The 27,124-nt window shown below is 46.5% G+C and overlaps 1 protein-coding gene across 1 annotated transcript in view; it reads right to left on the bottom strand.

The window, feature by feature from the left end:
• Window positions 1-27,124, bottom strand: part of bptf (bromodomain PHD finger transcription factor) — a 110,741-nt gene that overhangs the window by 25,585 nt on the left and 58,032 nt on the right. The window contains exons 18-32 of the mRNA XM_063196175.1: window positions 26,776-26,900; window positions 25,966-26,094; window positions 25,385-25,535; window positions 23,085-23,124; window positions 21,872-22,115; window positions 18,005-18,172; window positions 13,491-13,624; window positions 11,780-11,891; window positions 10,765-10,958; window positions 8,839-8,874; window positions 7,893-8,112; window positions 6,118-6,311; window positions 5,035-5,331; window positions 4,065-4,229; window positions 1,675-1,757 (exon numbers count right to left, since the gene is read on the bottom strand). Of these exons, the coding sequence (XP_063052245.1) occupies window positions 1,675-1,757; window positions 4,065-4,229; window positions 5,035-5,331; window positions 6,118-6,311; window positions 7,893-8,112; window positions 8,839-8,874; window positions 10,765-10,958; window positions 11,780-11,891; window positions 13,491-13,624; window positions 18,005-18,172; window positions 21,872-22,115; window positions 23,085-23,124; window positions 25,385-25,535; window positions 25,966-26,094; window positions 26,776-26,900 (2,292 nt within the window). The remainder of the gene's footprint in view (window positions 1-1,674; window positions 1,758-4,064; window positions 4,230-5,034; window positions 5,332-6,117; window positions 6,312-7,892; window positions 8,113-8,838; window positions 8,875-10,764; window positions 10,959-11,779; window positions 11,892-13,490; window positions 13,625-18,004; window positions 18,173-21,871; window positions 22,116-23,084; window positions 23,125-25,384; window positions 25,536-25,965; window positions 26,095-26,775; window positions 26,901-27,124) is intronic.

The raw sequence follows: 27,124 nt of genomic DNA, 5'->3' as shown, positions 1-27,124 counted from the left end.
CTCTGTTTATGGGCGTGTGTGTGCGTGTGTGCATGTGTGTGTATGGGTGAGGAGCATGTGTGCGTGTGTGCGTGTGTGCATGTGTGTATATGGGTGAGGAGCGTGTGTGTGCGTGTGTGCGTGTGTGCATGTGTGTATATGGGTGAGGAGCATGTGTGCGTGTATGCGTGTGTGCATGTGTGTATGGGTGAGCTGAGCACGGAGTGACTCAGAGATGAAGTAAGAGGGAGAGAAAGGGACCCAACGAGTCGTCACAGTGGAAGAGGACAGGCGGTCAGACAGACAGAAGCCACATTCAAACAAGAAAACCGAGAGAGAGAGAGAGAGAGAGAGAGAGAGAGAGAGAGAGAGAGAGAGAGAGAGAGAGAGAGAGAGAGAGAGAGAGAGAGAGAGAGAGAGAGAGAGAGAGAGAGAGAGAGAGAGAGAAAAGAGAGAGAGAGAAAAGAGCGGTAGAAAGAGTGACAGATGGAAAAAAGGTTAAGAGTGCGACATGAAAAGGACGAAAATGAGACACAACTGCCCAAATGGTCTTCACGGTCAACCACTCTGCTGCTTTGGTCACCTCAGGTCTTCAGGTGGCATGTTAGCCGCCTGCCTGTTAGCCGCCTGCCTGTGGCCTCTGTGTGGTCAGCTGGCCCTGCTCTCGTCTGGGTCAACAGACTCTGTTATGATTCACACGCACCGCGACGCGAGCAGAGGAGAGGGGCAGGGAGGGAAGGTCGACACCGCTGCCCCGGGAAGGGTGGGGTAGACTGGGGGTTGCTAAGGGGTCAAGGGGGGGGGGGCCTTCATGAAAACTCAAAACTCGAAAGTGGACCTCTAGTGTCGCATTTATTATTTAAAAATTTCACCGTGCCTTTGAAAACGGTTCATATTGTTCGTTTAGAAGTAATGTCATACGGTAGGGCACTCTTCTACTATTAGGGTTTTCAGGCCGACCAGAACGGAGCCGGTGTCGGTGCCCGCACCAGTTACGTTCAGCACTAAAGTGCTGGTCTGTGAACCGCCCGTGTTCATACCGGTCCCTGAACTTTTTCCCCATGTGACTGTGGTACCCGGATGAACCTGCTGACGGCCACGCTGTCGTCACGGTTCGCAGAGAAAAACCTATTTTGCGGTTCGCATTGCGAACCAACTTTCCAGTTCGCGAACGCAAATATCTGTGGCGTGAACACGACGGCCGGTTCACGATTAGGTGCGGGAACGGGCTCCAGCACGGTTCTCAGTCGGCCTGAACGCGCTATATGTGGCAGACCCGGACTCGATTCCGGACCGGGTCCTTTACCAGCCCTTCCCCGTCTCTCTCTCCCAACTCGCTTCCTGCCGCTACCTTTACTATCATATCTTGTATAAAACAAAATAAAAGCTTGAAAAGCCCCAAAAATACTAGAAGTAGTGCCATAAAATACAGGCATTTTCCCCCACATGATAAAGCATTTGTGACACAATAATGGCGATTCAGATAAAATAATCGTGACGCATCATTTTCGGGGCCATAATGGTGCAACCTCTGCTCTGCTCTCTGCATGTCTCACCTCTGGTCCTCCTCTCGCTCGGCGTGTGTGTGTGTGTGTGTGTGTGTGTGTGTGTGTGTGTGTGTGTGTGTGTGTGTGTGTGTGTGTGTGTGTGTGTGTGTGTGTGTGTGTGTGTGTGTGTGTTCTCTGCGTGTCTCACCTCTGGTTCTCCTCTCTCTCGGCGGGGGACATGGTCTTCTTCTGCTTCAAGTGCTCGATCACCGCATTCTGTTTCATCACCACCTGAGGAACACACACACACAGGAAAGGAAAAGGAGAGAGTACACAGATTAATACCAGGCCAATCACAAGCACCAGGGAACCAGTCTTAACACCAGGGAACACCACACACAACACACACACACACTTCAATATGAGGACAGCGCGCGCACATGCACACACTTTATGTACCAGGGTATATACACCAATCTTGAAGTCAAATTTACTACCATTTCATACCCTTTTTCACTACCTTTAGATTCTTTTTACAACCATCACAACACTCCGATGCGAGTATTAACAAGACATATTTTGTCATTTCTACCTCCTTAACATTACATTACACTTTCGTTTTTTGCAAAAAGACACCTGAAAGGTATCAGTGTGGCGGGACGGTACCATGCAGGGTACCTCAGTCATGGAGGAAGATGGGGGAGAGCAATGGTTAATTACTCCCCCCACCTGGCAGGTTGGCAACCTGACGCCCACGTAGGCCTACCCATGATTGCCCTCAGATACAGAATCAATCAATTTTTTTTGTCAAAATGGTACAACTAAAAAAAAAGAATACATAGTTTTTCCAAAAAATAATACCTTTTCAGCAAATTTACAACTTTTAAGGCCATTCAATTTTGGCTTTTTAATTCATCACCTTTTAATACTTTTTAAAACCCTGCATACACCCTGCATACACCCTGCACACACCCTGCACACACCCTGCACACACACACACACACACACACACACACACACACACACACACACACACACACACACACACACACACACACACACACACACACACACACACACACACACACACACACACACACACACACACACACACACGGTCACAAGTCAGTGCACAGTTTAACGTCACAAGTCAGTGTGCAGTTTAACGTCAGGCAATGTTTTACAGAATCTCCTCAATAGTTGTATGCGCCCACATTCGCACAAAATGAAAAACAACAGCAGACACACACAAGAAGCGGCAGACGCACAAACTCTCATACCTGTACTGTACAGGCATAACACACATGAACAGACGCACGCACGCACGGCTACCAGACCTGACAATCGAGCTGGAAAAAGAAAATAGACACCGGCAGCATTAGCACTGAAGGCAAATAGGATGAGACAAGAACACACAAACACTCAGGCCGACTCAGAGACAGATACATATATACAGACAAGACGAGAAGACATCTTTCTCATCCCATACCATTCATCATTACAACACACACACACACACACACACACACACACACAGAACCAGACACACAAATATACCATGACACACGGGACGCTCACATACATGTACACGGCATGGATACACATACTGTGGAAAACACACACACATACCATAAGCGTTCTTTACACATACATAGTACAAATCTTGCGCGCACACGCACACACACACACACACACACACACACACACACACACACACACACACACAAAAGGTCCACAGCCAGTGGCTCAGAAAATAAACCCAGATGCACACACGGCCTCGAGGCCGAAAGGACAGACGATTGTTTATGGAAGGGCTAGGCCCTGTGGCGCAGCTCGCCCGTGAGGCCCTCTCCTCACCTCTTCAAGCCTCTGGACCAGAGAAAATAATACGGAGCATATTACCAGAGATTCTTTAAGTATATAGAGATATGCCACCATAATAGGTTGCTATGGGCCTAACATGAACAGGTTCCGGTCTGCCTAAAGGGGCGTGTCATAATACTCCTAGCATTGAATAGAACAGTCCTTAGGTCTGCCTAAAGGGGGATTCTCCCCCCCCCTTGCAATAATAGAACCCGGAAACAATGGGCCAATGGAACCTCTCTCTCTCTCTCTCTCTCTCTCTCTGCTATTACTAGGCCTCGTTGAGAAGACAAAGAGCTAGAAATGACCAGCGAATGCCCTCTGTGAGACTATACTTCTCTACAACTGTCTTATCTTAAAGCTTCCAAATCCACCTTATAATCGGTAAGTGTCAGGCTTGTAAGCCTGAGGGTTGCTGGTTTGATGGTTTGATTCTCGACCCGCCATGGGGAGTAATTAACCAGTGTCCTCTCCCATCCTCCTCCATGACTTGGGTACCCTGAGCAGCATGTTACTGTGGGGGCTGACCATTCTCACCAGTTTCTGGATCAATATCTGGCTGCCATAGCCTGCTCTGGGATGCTTTGAGGTCTTTAGCAGAGGGCTTCTGGATGATACTCACCTGTTTCTGGATGAGCTGGCTCTGGTTGTTAGCCTGCTGCTGCTGCTGCTGTTCCCTCTTGGCCTCCTGTAGTACTCCACCTGCACTATAGGGGGCTCCACTGTACTCCTCACCTGTTTCTGGATGAGTTGGCTCTGGTTGTTAGCCTGCTGCTGCTGCTGTTCCCTCTTGGCCTCCTGTGTCTGCCTCTTCTTCTGCTGCTGCTGTTCCCTCAGCTGCTGGATGCGTCTCAGCTGCTCCTGGACGCTCGCCGTGTGCAGCGTCACCACGTTCTGCACCTGACGACGCAAAACACAACAGCAGACAAGGGCAGACTTAGAAACACGATTGCCGACAAACTAATGGACGCAGATAAAAATGCTAATGGGCACAATAACTAAACTAGTTTCAGAAACACTTTGACACCCCCCCATGCAGAAGACTGACAAGACTAGGCCATAACTCATAACTATAACAAAACACTTGGCATGAGCATTACCAAATGGCATTAACTGCCAAGCAGCAAATTACGTCACTTTATACTGTCGACCTGACAGTTTTGGATGCCTTTGTCATGACAACTTGACATTCACCAAAAGAGACATGCAAGCCCAAATGTTAGCGCACTGCGCCACAGCGCCCCCGATTCTGTGTTTTCAGCACTGCCAGGCCTGGTGGTCAGTAGTGGTGTCAACAACGATTGATTCGGCGATGCAATCCTATGCGGGGCATGGACGATCCAGAATCGATCCAACAAGTTCCAGAATCGATCCGGCAATTTTTTTAAGTTTCAATTACTTCCATGGATATTTCGGGAGCAAATGAATGTTAAATTAAATGAAAGCACTTCAAAGCATTGCAAGACTGATACAGACTGATCCAGACTGATACAGAAAACAGCCAATAAATTGTTGCTCAGTATCTGACTAATCAGTCATGATGAGGCAATACAAGTAAACATTTGCTTTACTTTCAGTAATGCAATGCATCGTAGAATTGAATCGGATCGGATCGCATAGAATCGCATGAATCGTGATCGAATCGGATCGTGAGGGCAGTGCCGATCCACACCACTAGTGGTCAGTACATGAAATCAGGCCCCACCTGCTGGCCGGCCACCTGTGCCACTCCCTGGGCGGCTGCTGCTCCGGCGACCGTCTGTCCTGGCTGTAGCTGGATGGGGAGCTGCAGCTTGATGTGCTGTCCCCCGGGGCCCCCCTGGGGGGCCTGCAGCTGGATCTGGAGGCCCGCGGGGACCGTGATGAGCTGCTGGGTGCCGCCGGGACCCGTCTGGAGCAGCCGCACCGTCTGCTGCTGCTGCTGCTGACCCGGCTGAGGGGTGGCGCTGCCCGGGGTGCCCTGCTTCAGGACCGCACCTGGCTGGCCAACCAGGGCCTTCACCTGCAACACAAGATACAGCAAGGCAAGTCAAGAATACATTTTATACAGGACATTTCACGGTTACAGAGACTAAATATTTAGTTTTAAAGCCTGGCTCAAAGTATGCGATGATCAGCCCGATTTTCGGCTGAAAACCCCCCTTACGACAATCGCTGGAACGTTACCCCCCAGGACCATCGCAAACGATTGTCGGGAAAGATTTCCTCGTCGTGGTCGACGTTCTAAGATAGAATTTTGGCTGCTCAAAGAGTCCCAGATCGTAGAAATCAAATAGCCTACTGTTTGATATTTGCGACTCGAATTAGAACATTGGGCATTGTCTTGGGTGGTTCCGATCAGGGATAAGTTTGACAGTTGCAATTGTCTCTACGTGTGTGGTGCACCCCAACGTCAAAATCGGACACAAAATCGGGAGTTGTGTAGTTTGAGCCTGGCTTAAGGCGTAAAAGGGACCCCAAGTGCGACCAATAGGAAAAAATATTATTTGAACGAATTTTTTTTTGTCTTTTTCTTTATTGGGAAGTTCTTATTGAAGCTTCAAAAAGTCCACTTTCAGGGGGGCACTGTGGCGCAGCGCACTAAACCCCCACATAGAGGCTTTGACACTTCATATGAAATGCTCCAAAACCATTATTACCACTTTGTTACACATAACATTGTAATCTAGCAGATGAGAGCAAGTTGCCGGCAGAATATATATACAAAATTAGCAGGATTCATCAAAACAGTGGGAGATGAAGGGCATTGTTTAGAAGCACATAAGCGGCACAACACAGTGGGCATCACCTGCAGTGGCGTTGGAGACTGGACGGGCATCTGTGCCTGTGGGTGGGGGGGTATCTGGGCCTGTGGCGTGGTGGGAGGGGTGCGGGGGGTGAGCGCTCCGGCCTGGAGGGGGGCCGCGGCCTGGGCCGGGGAGGACTGGGCACCCGGCTGAAGGTGCGGCTGGGTGGGCACCGACAGCTGCTGTTGACCCTGGCCTACTCCAACACATAAAACACAAAAACACATTTACAATCCAGGGGTGTGTTTATCAAAAACATTTGCTAACTACATTAGCTACTTTGTTGTTCTCAATGTAATTTCCCATTGGCAACTACCCAAGTTGCTAACTGGCTAACAACTACGCTTTCAAGAAATGCAACCCAGTTTAGATGGGTGCAACAACAACAATAAATCACAGGCTTCAATTTTCATAGAAAGGCCTCATGCCGTTAAATGGGTACAAAACAAAATCACAGTCCACAGATTTTCATAGAAAGGTCTCGTGCCCGTTAGTGAGCCATTTAATACTTTGACTAACAAAGTCTCTACCCAGCAAAGCCTGACATTATTTGTTCTAATGTTTTCCTTGAATGTTCAGATGTACATTTTTCCATAACAGGTTAATTCCATTTTTGAAACAGAGTGGAAAAAAAGGGTAAAACAGTAGCTTGCTGGCTACTCCCACACATACACTTCACCAAATGCCATATGTGATATGTCAGGGGGAACGTTATGGCCAAAGAGGTTGGCCTTGATGCTTGTTGAGTAGGGCTGTAACGATACACTCAACTCACGATTCGGTTCGTATCACGATTTTTGACCTACGGTTCGATACAACCCACGATTTCTGAAATGTATCTCCACTGAAGTTTGGAAACACTATCACATCAAATCATGAGGTTGTTTTCTGGGTAATAAAACTTTGAAAGGGCGTATCACGATACTGCCTCCTTGTATCACGATACAGTATCGTGACTCTGTGTATCACGATTTCTCGGTTCGATACAATATCGTTACAGCCCTATTGTTGAGGTATATTGTCACAGAGGCGGGCGGGCGGAGCACCTCTTTACACAGTAAGAGTCCTGCTGTTTACCGTCATGTTCCCATCTCATCTCATCTCAGCTTCATTTTTTCCAGATCATAAAAAAATAGATGTTGTTGGTGGTGGGTACCCCTCCTGGAACAAACCCCCTCTGCCCCATGTCCCCTCACCCTCACCATCCCTATAAAGCTTTTTAAAGTTTTTATTCAGGGCCCCAATCGTTCTGTCCATTGGTGGGTGTGCTGGGCTTGGCCTGTGCTATCCTTAGAGCCATGTGAAAAAACAGTGCCACACCAAAACCTGTTAATGACTTGCCACTCTCACACTCAGTGGATGGTGTGTGTGTGTGTGTGTGTGTGTGTGTGTGTGTGTGTGTGTGTGTGTGTGTGTGTGTGTGTGTGTGTGTGTGTGTGTGTGTGTGTGTGTGGCAACCTGCCATGGCGGGAGCATTTCCTTTAACAGTGGCAGCTGCTGAGTGGTGAAGGTTTCATTGTCTCCTGTGTGCGTGCGTGTGTGCGTGTGTGGCTACTTGGCGTGGCGGCAGCCATAGCTCCGGCAGTAGCGGCGGCGGGCGTGGCGGGAATGGGGGTGTGTGTGAATGTGTGCATGCATGTTTGGCTACCTGGCGTGCCGGTGGCTGTAGCTCCTGCTGTGTGTGTGTGCGTGTGTGTGCGCGTGCGTGCGTGCCTGTGTGTGTGTGTGTGTGTGTGTGTGTGTGTGTGTGTGTGCGTGCATGCATGTGTGTGTCTACCTGGCGTGGCGGCCGTAGCTCCTGCAGCGGCGGTGGGCGTGGCGGGAACGGGCGTGAAGAGGAAGCGCTGCACCTGTCCGTTGGGGAGCGCGGCCTGCATGAGCTGCTGTCCGGGTCGAGGGATCACCGTGACCCCCTGGGGGATGACCTGCAGCTGGCCCGTCGTCTGGCCCTGACCCTGAACCACCACCGTCAAGCCCTGCGCACCGCCCTGAGCACCCTGAGATACGGAGGACACAGAGAGGCAGAGATGGTCAAGCATGGAGACTGAGGTGGAGGAATAACTATACAGCAATGTCTTAATAAAGAAATGTTTGGAAAAAAACTATACATCAATGTAATGAATCTAATGCATCCAATCTGAGCACCCTGCACCGCAAACAGAGAGAGGATACAGAGAGGCAGAGATGTTGACAAACACGGAGACTGGAGAAGTTGAGGAATAACAATAGATCAATGGTTATGTTTACATGAGACATTTTAATTAGGAATTAACTGGATTAATTCCGAATAAAGCTTAATTCTGCTTTGAAAACGTCACGTAAACGCCTCTTAATTCGGAAGTAAGGGGAAGATCAAAGTAAACTCGACGAACTATTTAATTCAGAATTATTCATTCGGAATTAAAAACATAATGTAAACGTAGTGAGTGTAATGAATCTGATTAATATAAACGATGTCAATTGATATTTAAAGTATGCAACCCTGAGGACAGTTGTTTGTGTGTATTTAAAACGTGGACTGCCGCCAAACTCTGCTAGTTGGCGTTCGCTACAAAGGAATAACATTCTTTAAAGAGACAGGAAAACCAAAGGAATGGCTAGAGAAGAGAAGGGACGACACAGGATAGGTGGAGGAGATATAAAGATAAAAAGGAAAAAAGGACGGGAGTAATCATGGACAAATAAAATATGAGAGTGTAGAGGTGAAATGAAGGGACATCTACCTGTGGCCTCTCCACCGTCTGGCCTTGCTGCTTCTGCTAAATAAAGAAAACAACAATACTGTGTGAAGGATACGACAGGACACCAGGAAGTATAACACTGAAAAATAAATATGAAACAACCTCATGCTTCATTTCCGTTCACATATTTCACAAAATGGTTCACATCATAGAAACTCATGTGGTTTTTAGTCTTACAGAAGTGACAAAAAAAGTCCACTTTCTATGAAACTGTCCAACACCATTACAGGCAATTACCTTTCAACCTTTTACCAAATTACCTTTTACCTTCAGCAGTGCAAATTTTACCTCCATGCTAGCAGTTAACATTGAGTTCTATGAGACCAGCTAGCAGCCGCCAGCTGGTCTCATAAGACTCAATGTTAACTGCTAGCATGGAGGTAAAATTTGCACTGCCATACTCAGAGAACAGTTGAACGTACGTACAGGAGAGAGGTAAAACTCAATTATTTAACTCAAGGGGAGGAGTAATATGAGCTTATTTCCAAAAATGAGACAATATCACTAAGTACACAATGGTGGCAAACCCCAAAACTCAAAACAATCTGGACTGCTCCTCTTTCCAGCCTCAAACTCAGTTCTGAACATTTGTCACTCTAAGATGCAACATGTGCTGAATAAACTCTGGTCACTACCAACCGCCAGGTCAACAAAAACAACATCACACAGCACAGCACAGCACAGCACAGTGCAGCCATTCACAGTGCGCTGAGGAAAACCAACCAAGCATGCAAAGGCAGATGAAGTTGTTGCAGGAGCTTGTAGATTATGCCAAGAAAAGCACCCCAAAAAAAAAATCAAAAAATCAAAAGACATTGCAGTCTAACAAGACTTTGAAAGCTCTAAATGAATACACTATCTTTCAATAAGGTAATACGAATAATACAAAAATGTTGAAATGCTAGAAATTCACCACAGAGACCACCGGTGAAGTTGTGGTTAGGGGGCTTATGGTGCTGACCATACTGTGTGCTAACGATTGTCCCTTGTTTGTACAGGCAAGTCACTTTGGCTAAAATACATACTATAATGTAGTGGAATATGGCGCACTAAGTTGTAGGTATGAGATTATGATCCATACCAGTGCATGGCCTTGAATAAAAGCATCTGCCAAATACATAATGTAGTGTAACAAAGTAGTTGATTATATTTCAAAAGAAAGAAGTTTACCGTACACTTATTTCACTTTTTGTTCGTTTATTCAGAGCGAACAACGCTTTTCACAACGCCTGAGCGAACCTGCATGTCCTGACCTGTGCTCCCTGGATGATCTGCCTAATATATAATGTATATAATAGATTAAGTTATTCAGTTGGGGTGGTCCTATAATGTAATGTACTGTAATAATGGTCCTGACCTGTGCTCCCTGTGTAAGCTGCCTAATATAATGTAATGAAGTTAGTGTTAATATTGTTGAGTTGGGGTGGGTCCTGATCAGTGCTCCCTGGGTGAGCTGTGTAATGTAATGTAATGTAATGAAGTTGTAGAGGAAGTTTTATGTTATATTGTTGAGTTGTGGTCCTGTAATGTAATGTAATGTAATAATGGTCCTGTATATCAGTGGTTCTTAACCTGGGGTGCGGGCACCCCCTGGGGGTGCGCCAGAAATTTTAGGGGGTGCGCGGAATTTTGTTTGTGTTGAGGTTGTGACCAAAACTCTGCTTGTAAACATTATAATTAGGCCAAATTAAAAGCAAATTTGCCATATTTTGATCATTAAAGTATTTATTAATGTATCTAGCAAGAATTATTGCAATTAATCACTTAAATAAGTTTTAGTGCATATACAAGTTTGCTTTGGGGGTGCGCGGCTTGTCTTCGGCACTGCGAAGAGGGTGCGCTAAGAAAAAAAGGTTAAGAACCACTGCTGTATATGATATTGTTGAGTTGGGGGGGTCCACTCCTTACCTGTGCTCCCTGGGTGAGCTGCGTGAGCTGGGCCAGGGTGAGTTTGACCTGGCCCTGTTGGGGACGGGGCCCCGTGGGCGTCTGGGGGGTCCCGGGTTGTCCTGGCGACGCCCCGGCTACGCGCTGACCCCCGGCGGTGACCACAGCAGTGCCACCGGACACCGGCGTGCCCTGGAAGATGACCTGCTGCTGACCTGTTGAGGTGGCGACAGGGGACGAGGTCAGAGGTCAGAGACAGGGGACAATCACGCGCACGAACAAAGACGTCCAACATGAAAAAAAAACTGTTTTTTTTTTTATTATTATTTTTTTGGCCTGGCTTTCATGCATTCACTTATGAAAAAAAAAATTGAAATAGTCTTTTTTACAGTTACAGTAAGCAAAAGTATCCGTTACACTGAAGGACAATTTCATTGACGTCATTTATATTTTGGACCCACACGCAGACCAGAATACTGTAGAAACAAAGATGAATGTCCGCACACTGCTCCCGTGTTGCTTTTTTATTTTTGTCAAGTGAGCGCTTTCGAGCTAGTCACTCTTCATCAGACTTCAGAAGTGACTAGCTCGAATGCGCTCACTTGAAAAAAATAAAAAAGCAACACGGGAGCAGTGTGCGGACATTTATCTTTGTTTCTAAAGAAGACAATTACTCAATGTCAACATGGACACACGTACAATAGGAAAAGTTTGGAGGGCTACGGCGTTTTTGGTTGGTAGTCCGAAGGTGCTCTTTGGTCAAAAAATGAAAGCAAAAGAGTAGAAGTATCCAAGGCACTCTTCGCAAAAAAGTTAAAATAGATTTATTAAATGGCTAAATCATTGTAGAAAAGTTAAAAACGCCAACATGTGTCGGCCAAGGAGGAGTGGCCTTCATCAGGGCAATGTCAACAGGGGACCCTACTGAAAATGAGATGTTGCATCTCAAGAGGCATTCCCCATGTACAAACAAACAAACAAACAAACAAACAAACAAACAAACAAATAAATAAAATAGAGATGGACACACGGTTACCTTGCTGCACCACCAAGGGAGTGCGGAGGATGGTCTTGCCCAGCGCGCCTCCCTGTTGGATGGGCGTGCGGATCACCATGCCTGGCCGAATCTGACCCCCCGCCGTGATCACCTGCAGCAGAGAACATACACAAGAATATCAAAAATACTGAATTCAAACCAAGATATCACAAAACACGCCCACTCAATGCAAAAGCGTGTGCTCAAGTTGGGTCTCCTAAGGGGGCGTTGTCCACCACTTCTTCTTCTCTTTTTGAGGTGTTTGCGCAAGACGTGCGTTACCGCCATCTACAGCGCTAATCACCATGGGGATCATCATGCCTGGCCGAATCTGACCCCCCGCCGTGATCACCTGCAGAGAACGTACACAATAATATAAACTAGTGTTTCTCAACGGGGGCGGTACAGCCTCCCCGGGGGGCGTTGGTGAGCTGTGGGCGTTGGGGAGCTCTAGGGGGGCGTTGGGGAGCTCTAGGGGGGCGTTGCGGATCACCATGCCTGGCTGAATCTGACCCCCCGACCGTGATGACTTGCAGAGGAGAAGTTACACAATAACATAAACAAACGACTCAGAATGGGAGGGTTGAAGATGATGCATGATGAATGATGTATGTGTGGTATATTCTTGGTTTTTTTCTGTGTTTGTTTTTTGTTTATTTCTCACTGTTCAATTAAAAAAATAAATAAAAAAATAATAATAAACAAACGACTCAACTGCGACTGACGACTAAATTCTGTTTACTCTGCACTCATGGCGTACGGCACTCAGCGTTTAGAAGAGACGGAATCCTAAATAAAGAGCCGGCCAATTAACACAGGAAGGGAAGCTGTGAAGATGTTGCAAAGAAGCAATTATGTATTTAAAGCAATTATGGCCGACTGGGAGTGTGTGTGTGTGTGTTGGCACCTGTCAGATGTGAGAGTGAGTGAAAGTGTATGTGAGTGTTCGCACCTGCTGCTGGATTTGGGCCAGATGAGGATGGTGTGTGTGTGTGTGTGTGTGTGTGTGTGTGTGTGTGTGTGTGTGTGTGTGTGTGTGTGTGTGTGTGTGTGTGTGTGTGTGTGTGTGTGTGTGTGTGTGTGTGTGTGTGTGCGTGTGCGTGTACCGGTTCTCTCTGCGTGTGTGTGGCTGTCAACATCTGCGTGCGCCTGTGTCTGTGAGAGTGAGTGTTGTCACTTGATGCTGTCCAGGGGCTGGATGTTTGATCGTGTGTGTGCGTGTGTGTGAGTCTGTCTGTCTAGTGTCTGTCTGTCTATGCGTGTGCCGGTGTGTTGGAGAGGGAGTGTTGTCACCTGTTGCTGTCCGGGGACTGGATGTTTGATCGTGTGTGTGTGTGTGTGTGTGTGTGTGTGTGTGTGTGTGTGTGTGTGAGAGTGTGTGTCTGTCTAGTGTCTGTCTGTCTATGCGTGTGCCGGTGTGTTTGAGAGGGAGTGTTGTCACCTGTTGCTGTCCGGGGACTGGATGTTTGATCGTGTGTGTGTGTGTGTGTGTGTGTGTGTGTGAGAGTGTGTGCGTGTCTGTCTAGTGTCTATCTGTCTATGCGTGCGCCGGTGTGTTTGAGAGTGAGTGTTGTCACCTGTTGCTGTCCGGGGGCTGTGTGTGCGTGTCTGTCTAGTGTCTGTCTGTCTATGCGTGCGACTGTGTGTGTGTGTGTGTGCGTGTCTGTCTAGCGTCTGTCTGTCTATGTGTGCGACTGTGTGTGTGTGTTACCTGTTGCTGTGGCGATCCCGGTGTGTTGGGCTGGATGTTGATGGTGGTGGTGCGGGGCTGGAATGTGGTGAAGGTTTGCTGGTTGCCGGCGGCGCTGGATGGAATGATGCCCAAGACCTTCTGCTGGATCACACCTGCACAACAAACGAACAAACAAACAAACACACAAACAAGGCGTCGCTTATTAACACAACACAGACTTGGGGCTGCTCACAAGAGCCGTGTGGACATCATGCAATATACAGCAGCATACAAGTCCACACACTAACCGGGCAAATACACAGGCCGTGACGCGATTGAAGCGACAGAGAATTGCTTCTGTGCAGCAAGAGCGATACGAGCGATTGAAGCGACTAGAGTATGTCCGTTACAAGCAGGACGCAAGCATTCAAACGTTCCCATTGGCTGTGGTCACTGACCTCTATACAGTCATTGGCTGTCGCGGCCTGTCGCTGAACCGCGTGATAGCTCATTAGCATGACATAGCCAGGAGTTCAACTACAAACTGTCGCTCTCGGCATGCGAATCGCCTCTAGTCTCCAGAATTGCTTTTGTCGCACGACTCAATACAAAGTCAATTACTTCCGTCGCTCGCCTCGCTCTTGTCGCGGCCAGTGTATTTGCCCGGTAAAGCACCACCACAATGCAGATGTTTCAACACAACACAAGCTCGGGTTGTTGGGCAATGCTCTACGTACAGCTGTCAGAAAGTAAAAGCCAAAGTCAAAATCCACGCCACGTTTTCCTTCCAACATACACGGGCGACTTCAATGATTGGCTGATCCACTCGCCTTGACGTCTCACTATGATCAGCTGATTCTGAGCCGGCTGGATGGAAAACGCGGCAAGCTTTTTGGATCTTTCTGGACTGCTTTTACTTACTTCATTTGATAGCTCTTGGCCAATATATGCAATACGACTACTAGTGGTGTCAACAATGATCGATTCGGCGATGCAATCCAATGCGGGGCATGGACGATCCAGAATCGATCCGGCAAGTTCCAGAATCGATCCGGCAAGGTTTCAATTACTTCCATGGATATTTCGGGAACAAATTAATTAAATAATAGCACTTCAAAACATTGCAAGACTGATACAGACTGATACAGAAAACAGCCAATAAATTGTTGCTCAGTATCTGACTACTTGTATTGCCTCATCATGACTGATTAAACATGAAACATTTGCAATGCATGGTAGAATTGAATCGGATCGGATTGCATAGAATCGGATCGAATCGAAACCCCCCGAATCGTGATCGAATCGGATCGTGAGGGCAGTGCCAATCCACTAACGACTACGGTACAGAACACCACAAGCCACAGCACCAGAATGTGATGTTTGCAACTGTTCATGAATATTGCCCATGCATGACAAATAACGACATATTTAGTGGACTCCCCCATTAGTACGGACTAGACCATTTGGGTTGTCAGGATCCAGTGGGCGGAACATTTTTTGACTGAACTTTTTTTGTGTGGACTTTCTGAACCCAGGATGTGTGTGTCTGAAGATGAAACGGAGACGCACATGTTTGATTTCATGGTTTAATTAGTTTACCATTTTCTTCCAATTCATCTTATGCCTTGATTAACTGAAGAAGAAAAAAATAAATTCACAGTTGAAAGTAGGACAGACTCCTGGATTTAAACCGGATCCTATTGTGGGTTAATTTCCCGGTTGTCTACTGTGAATTATTTAATAGAGCGCAACGTTTCGACCTTCAGGTCTTCATCAGGCAAAGTCTTTGGTCAAAACCTTGCGCTCTATTAAATATTCACAGTAGACAAGCAGTGTTGCGGACTTTTTCTTTTTCACTTGGATTTGCTCTCATTGTCCTGCACCTGGCCCATCGGGTGGGATGTGCACACATCTACTCCTCTGAACTCAATTTCCCGGTTGCTCAAGTCAAAGCATTATTTGTGCTCCTCTCGACTTAAATGTTCACCGAAGCCTTTGAAGGCGGCCATGGTAAATATTAGTCGCCCGAGTAAAAAACCCAGCCCTTCAAAGTGCTTCTGCGCACGCGAGGTGGAACGAAGGCAGGTTTGCTCATAAATGATGCATAGACTCGCTCGTACGTTTAAAACAGTTGCATTTTGTCAGGACAAAAAAGTAACCTTTTCATAGTTCGAATCGATGAAAAATCAACACAGCGTCAAGTCGAAAAACCTTTGTGAAGAACCCCCCTACCCCCGTTTAAAAAGTGCAACATCTTAAGAGCGAGGCGGTTGATATTTGTCCTTCCCGCTTGGTCGGCTTCTGCGGTCAGCTCCTTCAGGGAGGGAGATCGGGTACACAAGATACACTTCAAGGGGCCCCTCCGCCCTCTTCAAAGCCACCAGGGTTAAGACGATCTCTTTAGGACCAGGTTTTTGCGGGCCCTGGACGCTCATCAAACGACCACTTCTTGGGGTTGGGGGCTGTGTGTGTGTGTGTGTGTGTGTGTGTGTGTGTGTGTGTGTGTGTGTGTGTGTGTGTGTGTGTGTGTGTGTCTTTGCCGAGTCAGTGACACACTTGTGTTTGAGGTGGTGGAGGGGAAACGTGAAGAGACCCCTCTATGTAGCAGCAGCAGTAGCAGCAGCAGTAGTAGTAGCGGCGGGCGGCTCGCTTTGCTTTTTACCTGTCGGGGCAGCCAGACCCCAGGATAAACTTGTTTTCATGCTCACTTCCTCAACTTCCTCCAAAACAAACAGGCGCCCCCCCCCTTTGCTTTGCTTGAAAACGCTTGGTCTGGAAAAACACACGCCTGCTCTGCCCTGCCTGTTATGAAGGCCTTTATAGAGGGGAAAAAACGGGTGTCACTAGACAGGCGTGCTGTTTGTTTTTGGAGTAATTTGGCCCATCCGCTAAATATGTGGATGCTCCCTACCGTGTGTTAAAGAGTGGAAGTGTGTGTGTGTGTGCAAAGCCGCTGACAGCTTTGGCTGGGCCCAGGACAAAGTCATCTGAAAGCCACCCCCCAATGTAAATGTCAATGTAATGACGACTCAATTATGGGCCCCCCTATCTCCCTGGGCCCTGGACAACAGACCCCTTTGCCCCCCCTTGCCAGCTTCCATGTGTGTGTGTGTGTGTGTGTGTGTGTGTGTGTGTGTGTGTGTGTACACACGTGTATTTTGTGGCGATTGAGCTATTCGGCATTGAACCAACAGCCAAACATTTGGCTTTTTTTCTATTTGGGAGGAGAACAGTGATACAGATACAATCAGGGCCCTAAATTAACTTTGTTCATCACTAGCCAAAATGGCTAGTAGTTGTTAATCTTTCTAGCCAAACTAGCCAAACACACAATAATTAATGGGTCAAAGTGGCTTGTAAGTTGGTCTTTTCTACCAGCCAAACGCAAATTTCACCAGCATTTGGCCGGTTGGCTGGTGTTCATTTAGAGCTCTGGATAAAATGTATCAAACTATGCATTACTTATTTTCATTATGCTAAGTAATGCATACTGCTATGCTGGGTACTTTTGGCACACTGTGAACAGTAATGAATGAATTAGGGTCATATTACGCCTTCACACACACATCTAACACTAGCTGACCTCTTAGAGCGCCGCGCTTAGCCAGTTTAGAAAACACAGACTTGGAGCATGAGTAGCATTTTGACAGCTTACGGTTGCAAGCTCATTTTAAGCCTACTGACTAACACAGTGCAGAGACTACCTCAAAAAAGGCGGGGAAACACCAAACCAAAAACAGGGGCGTTGTTTTCGGAAGCAATACTGTGCATTAATAATGTCTCATGTCTGGGACACCACACGCGACACGGCTGCGCTGCGCTGCGCTGCGCTACTCCTGAGCTGCGCTGAGCTGTGCCAAGAGTTACCACTGGGGCTCATATGCCATCATGCAGTGAGGAGAGCAGTGTTGCCAGATGTGTCTGATCAAATCGCGCCAAAAAGGTTCTCAAAAAACGCCAAAATGCACTTAATTCTGCCCAATTTCGACAAATTACATTGATTTCTATGGGCACAAAACTGCAGGAAAAAACATTTTTCCCGTTTTTACCCGCAGATGGCCATTCCAAGTAGCCCAATTGGGCGGGTAACCACCCAATCTGGCAACACTTTAGGAAAGACCAGCGAGAAGCAGAGCCGAGACAAGAAAGGCCAATAACAACACAACACGTTACGTTAAGCATCGACACAACACATTACAGGACGCCACAGCACCCCAAAACAAAACATCGCCCATTCCAACCCCGACACCCCAGCAACACCCCTCAAAAGCCTGCTAAGGGGGGCAAGGTTTCCCCCAGAGATTTTAAGTTCAGGTGTCCGCCTTGGCAACAAAAAACTCCCACCTCCCTTGACTAGGCTCCCTGAAAGATTTTGTATTGCCAATGTGAATTAATATATCTTTGCATCATATTATTTTTATAATGATAGTGACATGACCGATATCACCACCCTCCATGACTACCAAATCTTCTGCAGGACAGTGTGAGAGATGTTGTTGCCCATTCAGTTCTCTTTGTCTTTTTTTTTTAGTTTTGTTTTGTATTCCGTGTACCTCCTTGCGTGGTGGGCACGTTTAGGGTGACGATCTTGCTATTGGCCGGCAGTGGCAGCTTGGCAGTGATGACTTTGCCAGCAGCCATGGAAACCGGCGTGCCAGTGATCTGGAAGGTCTGGCCAGACGAGGAGGTGGCAACCGCGGTGACGGTACCGCCAGGGGACACTTTAGGATAGGGGGGACACAATACAAGTTTATAGTAGAGGCTTTAGGGGGACACAATACAGGTTTATAGTAGACGCTTTAGGGGGACACAATACAAGTTTATAGTAGACGCTTTAGGGGGACACAATACAGGTTTATGTAGACGCTTTAGGGGGACACAATACAGGTTTATGTAGACGCTTTAGGGGGACACAATACAGGTTTATAGTAGACGCCTTAGTAGGGGGGACACAATACAGGTTTATAGTAGACGCTTTAGGGGGACACAATACAGGTTTATGTAGACGCTTTAGGGGGACACAATACAGGTTTATGTAGACGCTTTAGGGGGACACAATACAGGTTTATGTAGACGCTTTAGGGGGACACAATACAGGTTTATAGTAGACGCTTTAGGGGGACACAATACAGGTTTATGTAGACGCTTTAGTAGGGGGGACACAATACAGGTTTATAGTATTCAGGAGGTATGGCGATGGTAGGGCTGCACATAATATATCGAAACTGTATCGAAATCGCGATATCAATAGTGGCGATATGCGTAAAATCGCGAAAGTGACTTAATTATCGCTAACAAGTAAAACAAACATTTCTGTGCAGTCCAATCATTAGCTGAATATCAACATATGCGCAAGAAGCCTGCCATGACCAAATCCACGCCCCCCACACAGACCGACAAATTAGTGACAATAAAAACACACTGCTATATTTCTAAATATCGTTTAAATATCGTTATCGATGTATTGCATGCTGTTATCGAGTATCGAATTCTTTTCTGATATTGTGCAGCCCTAGTCGATGGTACTGTTTGTACTACATAGAGAGGCCTTCCAAAACATTTTTATAGACACATTAAATCATTGTCAAGTGGAAATTCATTTAAGTTCCAAAGTTAATATTCCTTACAGACCTCACTTTGTCGTTTTTTGCCGCTGCCTGTTCTCAAGAAGCATTTACAGGAGAGGCGGGAGGGTCGAATTTAGTCGCGTTTGAAAATATGTATCCCATTTTACACCGTCGCTTAAAGGGACACTGTGCAGGAAATGGTCAAAAAAGGTACTGCAACTATGCTGCTTATTGAAATTGGGCTGCCTATTGCCAAATTTGATCTTTACATGAAAGTTTACTAAGTATTAAACAAATATTTTCTAGTATGGTCCAAGTACAGTCATTTTTGCAGCTAAAAATGGCTATTTTTGGATATTCAAAATGGCGGACCATGGAGAAGATCCCCCTTTTCATGTATGAAAAGAGCAATTTTTCCAATCATAATGAATACTTAGTATTTGATGCTTGTGGTAAGCATTCATGAAAAAGGTAACATTAGTGAATGGGCAGCATGAGTTCTGGAAATAAACAACTAAAAATCTCACACAGTGTCCCTTTAAGTTTGGTCGTGATGTGCAATGTTTGTTTGTTTGTATCATCGTTCATAAGCCCCCTCCCTCGTCTCTCCCCTGTTCACTGATTGGTCGTTGTTTTCTGGTTCTGGTATACCTGACCAATCGCCTTCCAGAAGACCCGAGCCAGACAACACATGGAGAGCAATGTGAATCGAGCGGAGCTTTACGAATGGCAACACCAAGCCCATTTGCTACCGTCCCTTTCTTCCCCTCCCTCGACACGACAGCACAACAACAACATTTTTACTAACACAAAGTCATGGGTGAGCGGTTAGGGCGTCAGACTTGCATCCCAGAGGTTGCCGGTTCGACTCCCGACCCGCCAGGTTGGTGGGGGGAGTAATCAACCAGTGCTCTCCCCCATCATCCTCCATGACTGAGGTACCCTGAGCATGGTACCGTCCCACCGCACTGCTCCCCATGGGGCGCCACTGAGGGCTGCCCCCTTGCACGGGTGAGGCATAAATGCAATTTCGTTGTGTGCAGTGTGCAGTGTTCACTTGTGTGCTGTGGAGTGCTGTGTCACAATGACAATGGGAGTTGGAGTTTCCCAATGGGCTTTCACTTTCACTTCACTTTCACTTTTCACAAACCAGCCCACAGGTCAAATGACCACCGCTCTGCATAGACAAATGAGAAGTTATCTTCAGTCGTTGCAGGGTGTGTTTTGAGATATTACACCCCCTCCTTTCCCTCCTCCTCCCCTCCTTCAAAAGCTCATCCCTAATTTACCATCAAAAAGAAAAAGTTTACCGCACACTCGTTTTGCCTCTGTGCGTCATCAGGTTCGCCCAGGCAAGCGCAGAGCAAACCTGGTGACGCACAAGAGGTGAAACGCGTTGTTCGCTCTGAATAAAACAGCATAAAGTCAAACAAGTGTGTGGTAAACTTTTTCTTTTGAAGTATTGAACACTCCTGCGTTTACCAGCACCTAGAAGCTGTGCATGGATCTTTGAACTTTTGACTAATTTACCGTCATTTACACGCACAACCACCCGCAGGTTAAAGGGCCGCAGCTCTACAGCAGTGGTTTTCAAAGTGGGGGCCGGGGACCCCTGGGGGGGCGCAAAGGGATGCTCGGGGGGCCGCGGCAGGCTGGCAGAAAAAGTATAGCACGACCCATGTAAGGGGGGCCTTGGCTGGAATTTAACAGTATATGGGGGGCCTTGTCACGGTAAAGTTTGGGAACCCCAGCTCTACACAGACAAGTGAAACGCTGGCTGCATCTAAAAGCTGCTGCAGTATCTGTTACGTGATTAGCATAACCCATCATGGTGAACACCACCAGAACCGCCCGCCGCTATGTTGACTCGCTACGGAACACGTGCTTTTTGAAGTCTGGCTTTATTTCCTAATGTTTATCTTGCGTAACATGGCGTAATCGTATCCTTTTTAAGTGTCATATGTGGCCCAGGGTAACATTTTGTCTGATGCCTGCCTGCAGACGTGTGTACTTTGCGGTGATTTAATTGCAAGTTTTTGCAAAACGGATTGAAGTGGACACTTTTGAAAAAGTATCGAGAGTGAGTGTTGGCATTTTTTTGGCTGAAAGCTGCGCCGACAAACCACAACACCCACAAATTCAATTCTCAAAAATATCAAGAGGGGCCTGCTGGGATAAACACAAAGACATTCTTTCAACCGTTCTTTGTTTGTTTTACGAGCAATTCAGATCACTCAGCAGGATCACTCAGTCAGTGCTTCTTTGACTAATCTGAAATTATGAACTGACTTATTTTGCCACGTTTTAGGCTAAAATTACAAGTCCATCACTTGTCCTCTTTTCAACTTGGTTTTACACAAATGTCCAGGTTTATTTTCAAGCAGTTTAGAAACGAGTCTACTGAACTACCAGGCAAAGAAAGAAAGATAGTCATAATAAATATACTTATGGGGAATGACTTAGATTTGGGCATGCGATTAAGTGGACCAACCGTAACTGAATAGGTGGTGCGGGCCGCATGGAGCTGCATCATATGTACTTATATGTGGAAAACTGAGAATGTCAAATAACACAATTAGTCAATTAATAGATTGATCGCCAATTAACCAATCAGGAGGTGCTGTGGCACTAATACACCTGTACATACAGCATACAGTCAAAAGAGTGACTCGGGTTTGAATTTGATGTGATTCCCCAACCCTATTCCATCTCTCTCTGCCCCTCATATCCTGTCACTCTCTCCCTCAGTGTTTTCTCTAATAAAGGCTAAAATACACAAAATAAAATATTAATAAAATAAAACTATAAATAAAAGCCATGAACAACTAAAACTCATCATGGATTCCATCCTACCAGATGGCTGGCCAGGCTGCCCTTGCTTGACCCAGGTGGCGAAGGTCTGCTGGAAGTTCTTGTTCTGCTGGAATGTGAGAGGCGTGCCCATCTTGGTGGCCAGCACCACCTTGGTGCCCGGTGCCACCTGGCCGGTGAGGGAGCCCACCACCACCTTGGTGCCCGACGAGACGGGCGTGGACGGGCTGGCGTTGCCGGCCGCGCTGCCTGCGGTGCCACCCGACTTCTGGATATCCAGACGCTTCTGTGATCAAAAGTCAAAACAAAGTGTGGAGAGGCTTAGCTTCTATGCTGCAAACCTTTGGACCCAGCTTCCAGATGACGTAAGAAATGCACCCACTATTGATAGCTTTAAATCTAGACTCAAGACAAAGCTGTTCTCAGATGCTTTCCCCTAGCTTAAATTCTTATTTTTTATTTTTACGTTTATTTTATTTTTTATTATTATTATTATCATTTTACCTTATGTTTTATCTTAATGTTTTAAAAGTTATTTGACTAATTTATTTCCTTCTTTCTTCCATGTTTCCTTTCTTTTTGCATTTGTTAATTTTGTGAAGCACATTGAGTTGCACTTGTGTATGAAATGTGCTATACAAATAAACTTGCCTTGCCTTGCCTGGCCTTCTGTGATGACAAACAACCAACGACCACAGACAACAACCAATCAAACAACTCTCATCTCTTCGTATCAAAGAACAACATACACGTCACATGAGAAAAGAAATCACCACCGTCATGCAGAGAGGATTGAGAGGAGAGAAGACAGTCCCGACACCAGGAAAGAAGAAGACGGAACCTTCCAATTTCAACTTTTCAAATTATTGCAGATTGTGAAATGCCGATTGAGATCGATCACCTTGTGCTGGAGAGTGGGTGGGGTGGGGTGAGGGACGGGGGCAATTTCGAAGTGGGTTAGTAGATTTCAAACAAACCGAATCGGTGGAAAGACAGAATTTAGGTGTCAATTGAACCAACATTTTTTTAGCCCAACTGTTGTTGAAAAGGATTCAAATCTTTTGAGGTTAGATCAGACGACAAAGTTAGATTTTATTTAAAAACGGGGGTTTGTCGCAGGTTATCGGCCGGCAGCACAAACACTCCTGTCTTCCTTCCCCACCTGCTCGACATCCACTCGGTCCAGGTTCACCCGAACCTCCATTCGGGCCCCCATTCGGGCCTTGAGCTCCAGAGATTTCCTGCGTGCACTAACCTTAGCCTGCTCCGCGGCCGCCGCCTTCTCCTTCTCCACCCTGCCGGACGCAAAACAAAGACAAGAATTCATCTACTGAAGTCCATTAAAATGTTCATCGAGGTAAAAAAAATCCATTGCAATTAATCACCATTTTCTTTTTGGAAGCATTGATATTTGTGGGGGAAAAACCCAGCTTATCAATTAATTAAGTTTTTCACAAGGCATCTTTTCACAGCATGGCACATTTTTTGTACATATTTTTTCGACTTAATTATTACAGGACAGGAGAGAGAGACAGGAAGCTAGCGGCCGGAGAGAGAGAGATGGGGAGGCCTCGGCAAAATGACCTTGGCAGTAGAGAGAGAGATGGGGAGGCCTCGGCAAAATGACCTTGGCAGTAGAGAGAGAGAGATGGGGAGGCCTCGGCAAAATGACCTTGGCAGTAGAGAGAGAGATGGGGAGGCCTCGGCAAAATGACCTTGGCAGTAGAGAGAGAGATGGGGAGGCCTCGGCAAAATGACCTTGGCAGTAGAGAGAGAGATGGGGAGGCCTCGGCAAAATGACCTTGGCAGTAGAGAGAGAGATGGGGAGGCCTCGGCAAAATGACCTTGGCAGTAGAGAGAGAGATGGGGAGGCCTTGGCAAAATGACCTTGGCAGTAGAGAGAGAGATGGGGAGGCCTTGGCAAAATGACCTTGGCAGTAGAGAGAGAGATGGGGAGGCCTCGGCAAAATGACCTTGGCAGTAGAGAGAGAGATGGGGAGGCCTCGGCAAAATGACCTTGGCAGTAGAGAGAGAGATGGGGAGGCCTCGGCAAAATGACCTTGGCAGTAGAGAGAGAGATGGGGAGGCCTCGGCAAAATGACCTTGGCAGTAGAGAGAGAGATGGGGACGGGAGGGCTCGGCAAAATGACCGCGGGCGGAGAGAGAGAGATGGGGGGGCTCGGCAAAATGACCTCGGCAGTTGGGCTGGAATTGAACCCGGGTCGCCGGTGTAGTAGTCGAGTGCCCAGCCAACTGAGCCACAGCTCGGCCTCACAGCAGATGACATTTATAGAACATCGACAACTCTACAAAACTGAAAGTAACTGGGTGCTAATAACTTTTAAAAAAGAAGAAAGGACAGCACTCTCAATCACTCTTTAGGAGTGGAAATTACAGCAATAATAATTTATAATAATTGTATTTGTATAGCACTGTGTCATACAAGGCATGTAACTCAAAGTGCTTAACAAATGGGAAAAAAAAAACATTGTTAGAGATAGATTTAAAAGGAGAGGTATAGAGGAGAGGCAGAAAAAGCAGGAAGGCAGAGGAAGAAGAGATAGACAGAGAATGTAGAGTCATAAGGTCAACGTAGGTTAGGACCAGGATTCTTAGATGTGTAAGGTCCATAGTGGCTGGGCCTATCATAAGTCATAGATAGTCACACAGAGATTGGGCGCTCAGGTGCGGCCCCTGGTGGCATCAGGGGTGAGGAAAAACTCCCTTTCGCTTGATTCATAGTTTGTAAGGGGGAAAAAAAAGCTCAGCAGATGACATTTATAGAACATCGACAACTCTACAAAACTGAAAGTAACTGGGTGCTAATAACTTTTAAAAAAGAAGAAAGGACAGCACTCTCAATCACTCTTTAGGAGTGGAAATGAGGTGTAGAGATGAGTATAATATGTGCTGATGTTTGGATATTCTGCTTTTCTTTCCTAAAATAGGGAAAAATAGAGGAAAAGGGTGTAGAGCTAGGTAATGAAAAATCGAGCTTTCTTAATCATGTGTATCACGTGCATTGCCATACCTCTCTGCAAATGCTCGGCTCTCCCAGAGGACACAGGACGACAAATATGAAAACAGCTTAACAACTACACAATGAGCATACGTTTTTGTTTTTTTTCAATCAAAACGGTTAGGTATTTAACACGGAAAATTGAGCAAACTATGTTTGTCATGTCACACATCACTGAGCAGCCATGGCTTGTATCTCCCAGAGGATACAGGGTGACAAAAATGAAAACATGCCTAACTACTACATAATGTGCATATGGCATAGCTTTTTTCAATCAAAGCTATGTCTCTCACAGAAGATAGAGGGTGACAAAAATGAAAACATATCAAACAACTATATCCGTCATTGTTTTCTCAATCGAAACGGTTAAACTATGTTTGACATGGCAGAGAAGGGATGGGACTGTGTGGCCATACTTCTCTGCGAAGGCTTGCATACCTTACAACTACATAATGTGCATATATCGTAGCTTAACCGTTTCGATTGAAAAAAGCTGTTTGTCATAGCAGGGGATAGGACTGTGTTGCCTGCCACACCTCTCTGAGAAGGCTCGTATCTCCCAGAGGTCCAGCTCCTCCTCGGCCACCCAGGTCTCGATGATGATTGGCCCCGTCTCCTTCTTGGGCTCTGGCTTCTTGGGCCGCAGGGCGCTGGATCGCAGCCCCTTCCTCTGGGGCGTCGGGGTCTCTGTGGGAGCAAGGAAGTAGCCTGATTATCATCGACGAGACTTGGTCTGACCAGGAGCATAACAATTAACGTTTCCCAAATGGCATGGTTGACCTGCCTCCCTTGGTTTGCTTATGGTTGTTTGCTTATCGACAAAGTGGGAGGAGTTCCCGTATTTGCGGGAACTCAGAAAGTACTTGCATTGCTCTTGACCCGAATAGTTGCAACGCTGAAAGTGTTACGTCACTAGGAGGGCACTGCCTGGCTACCAGGGAGGATGCAGGAACGTAGTAATTAGGGAATAGATCGCACTACGTTTTTTTCTCCTTTCCTTTTCTTTTCTTTTATTCTTACATTGCCGGGTCAGACAGACGTAATTCTGTAATTCTGTAATTCTGTAGATGATATGCCTCTTGGTTGACTCACTGCTTCTTTAAGTTTGGAGTGTTACCTTTGGGTGCCTCGGGGAGCCCTATGGGGCAGATGATCTTCCTGATGCAGTACTCGGAGCGAATCCCGTACGGGCCCACGTCTCGCCGCTTGATGATCTCCGTGGTGGTGATTTCAGTCTCCGAGGTTTCTGTGGCGGAGCGGGGCCAAAAGCATCACAGTCAATGACATGTTAACGTTTCAATACACATATCCATGCTTCATTCAATTTGTGGAAGGAAAGAGTCTTCATTTGAACAACAAAAAAATGAACATGGGTTCAGGGAAGTTCAGAGTAACTATGAACAATAAAGGAAAGCAGAGACAGCAAAACAACGAGGTGAAAAAAAACAAAAGTCATAGCGAAGAAGAAATTGACAGAATTGATAAAGGCAACAAAAGTGAAGAACAAAATAGTCACAAGTAGGAATAAAGTGTTAAAAGTAACGTGAAAAAGGTAACAGTCACAACTAAGGAGAAAGTGATGAGAGCAATGAAAGGGAAACAAAGACAATCGGTACAGCTAACAACTAAAGGAACGATGCACAGAGCAGGAAGTGGCAGGTAGGGTGTGCGTTCTAATATGTGACCTTGCATCCTCCACTTATGCTTGTGGCCTCACACCAGGAAGTAATATGTCATGACGACATCACTGAACAGCAGCATTTATATTTCAATATCTCGCAAAAGCTCTATTGTTTTCTCCACGGAGGAGGGGCCAGGAGGCAGGGTGAGGCCACAAGCACGTGGAGGACGCAAGGTTGCATATTGGAAGGCACCCCAGGGAAAATAGAAAGTAGGAAAAGAGCAGCAAGGATACCTGTGCGCTCACCTGTGCGGGTGGTCCCGGCGTTGGCGGAGGGTTTGACGCCCATGTCGTCCCAGCGCAGGCACGCCCACAGCAGCCGCAGCATCAGGCTAACGCCGGCCAGCGAGCGCACCGTCTGCAGACGATACCTGAACCAAACACAGACAATACACAACATTTAGCATCAGGCTAACGCCAGCCAGGGAGCGCACCGTCTGCAGAAGATCTATTTATTAGGGCTGGGACTCGATTAAAAAATTTAATCGAATTAATCTAAAGGCTTTGAAATTAATTAATCGAATTAAGCTTATTCATTGTAATTATTCAAAATCTCAAGTCAGATATTTAAATGCGATTAATCCAGAACTATGCA

This window comes from Engraulis encrasicolus, chromosome 1 (genome assembly GCF_034702125.1).
Source record: "Engraulis encrasicolus isolate BLACKSEA-1 chromosome 1, IST_EnEncr_1.0, whole genome shotgun sequence".
Lineage (NCBI taxonomy): Eukaryota > Metazoa > Chordata > Actinopteri > Clupeiformes > Engraulidae > Engraulis > Engraulis encrasicolus.
This window is presented reverse-complemented; position numbering and strand designations above follow the sequence as displayed.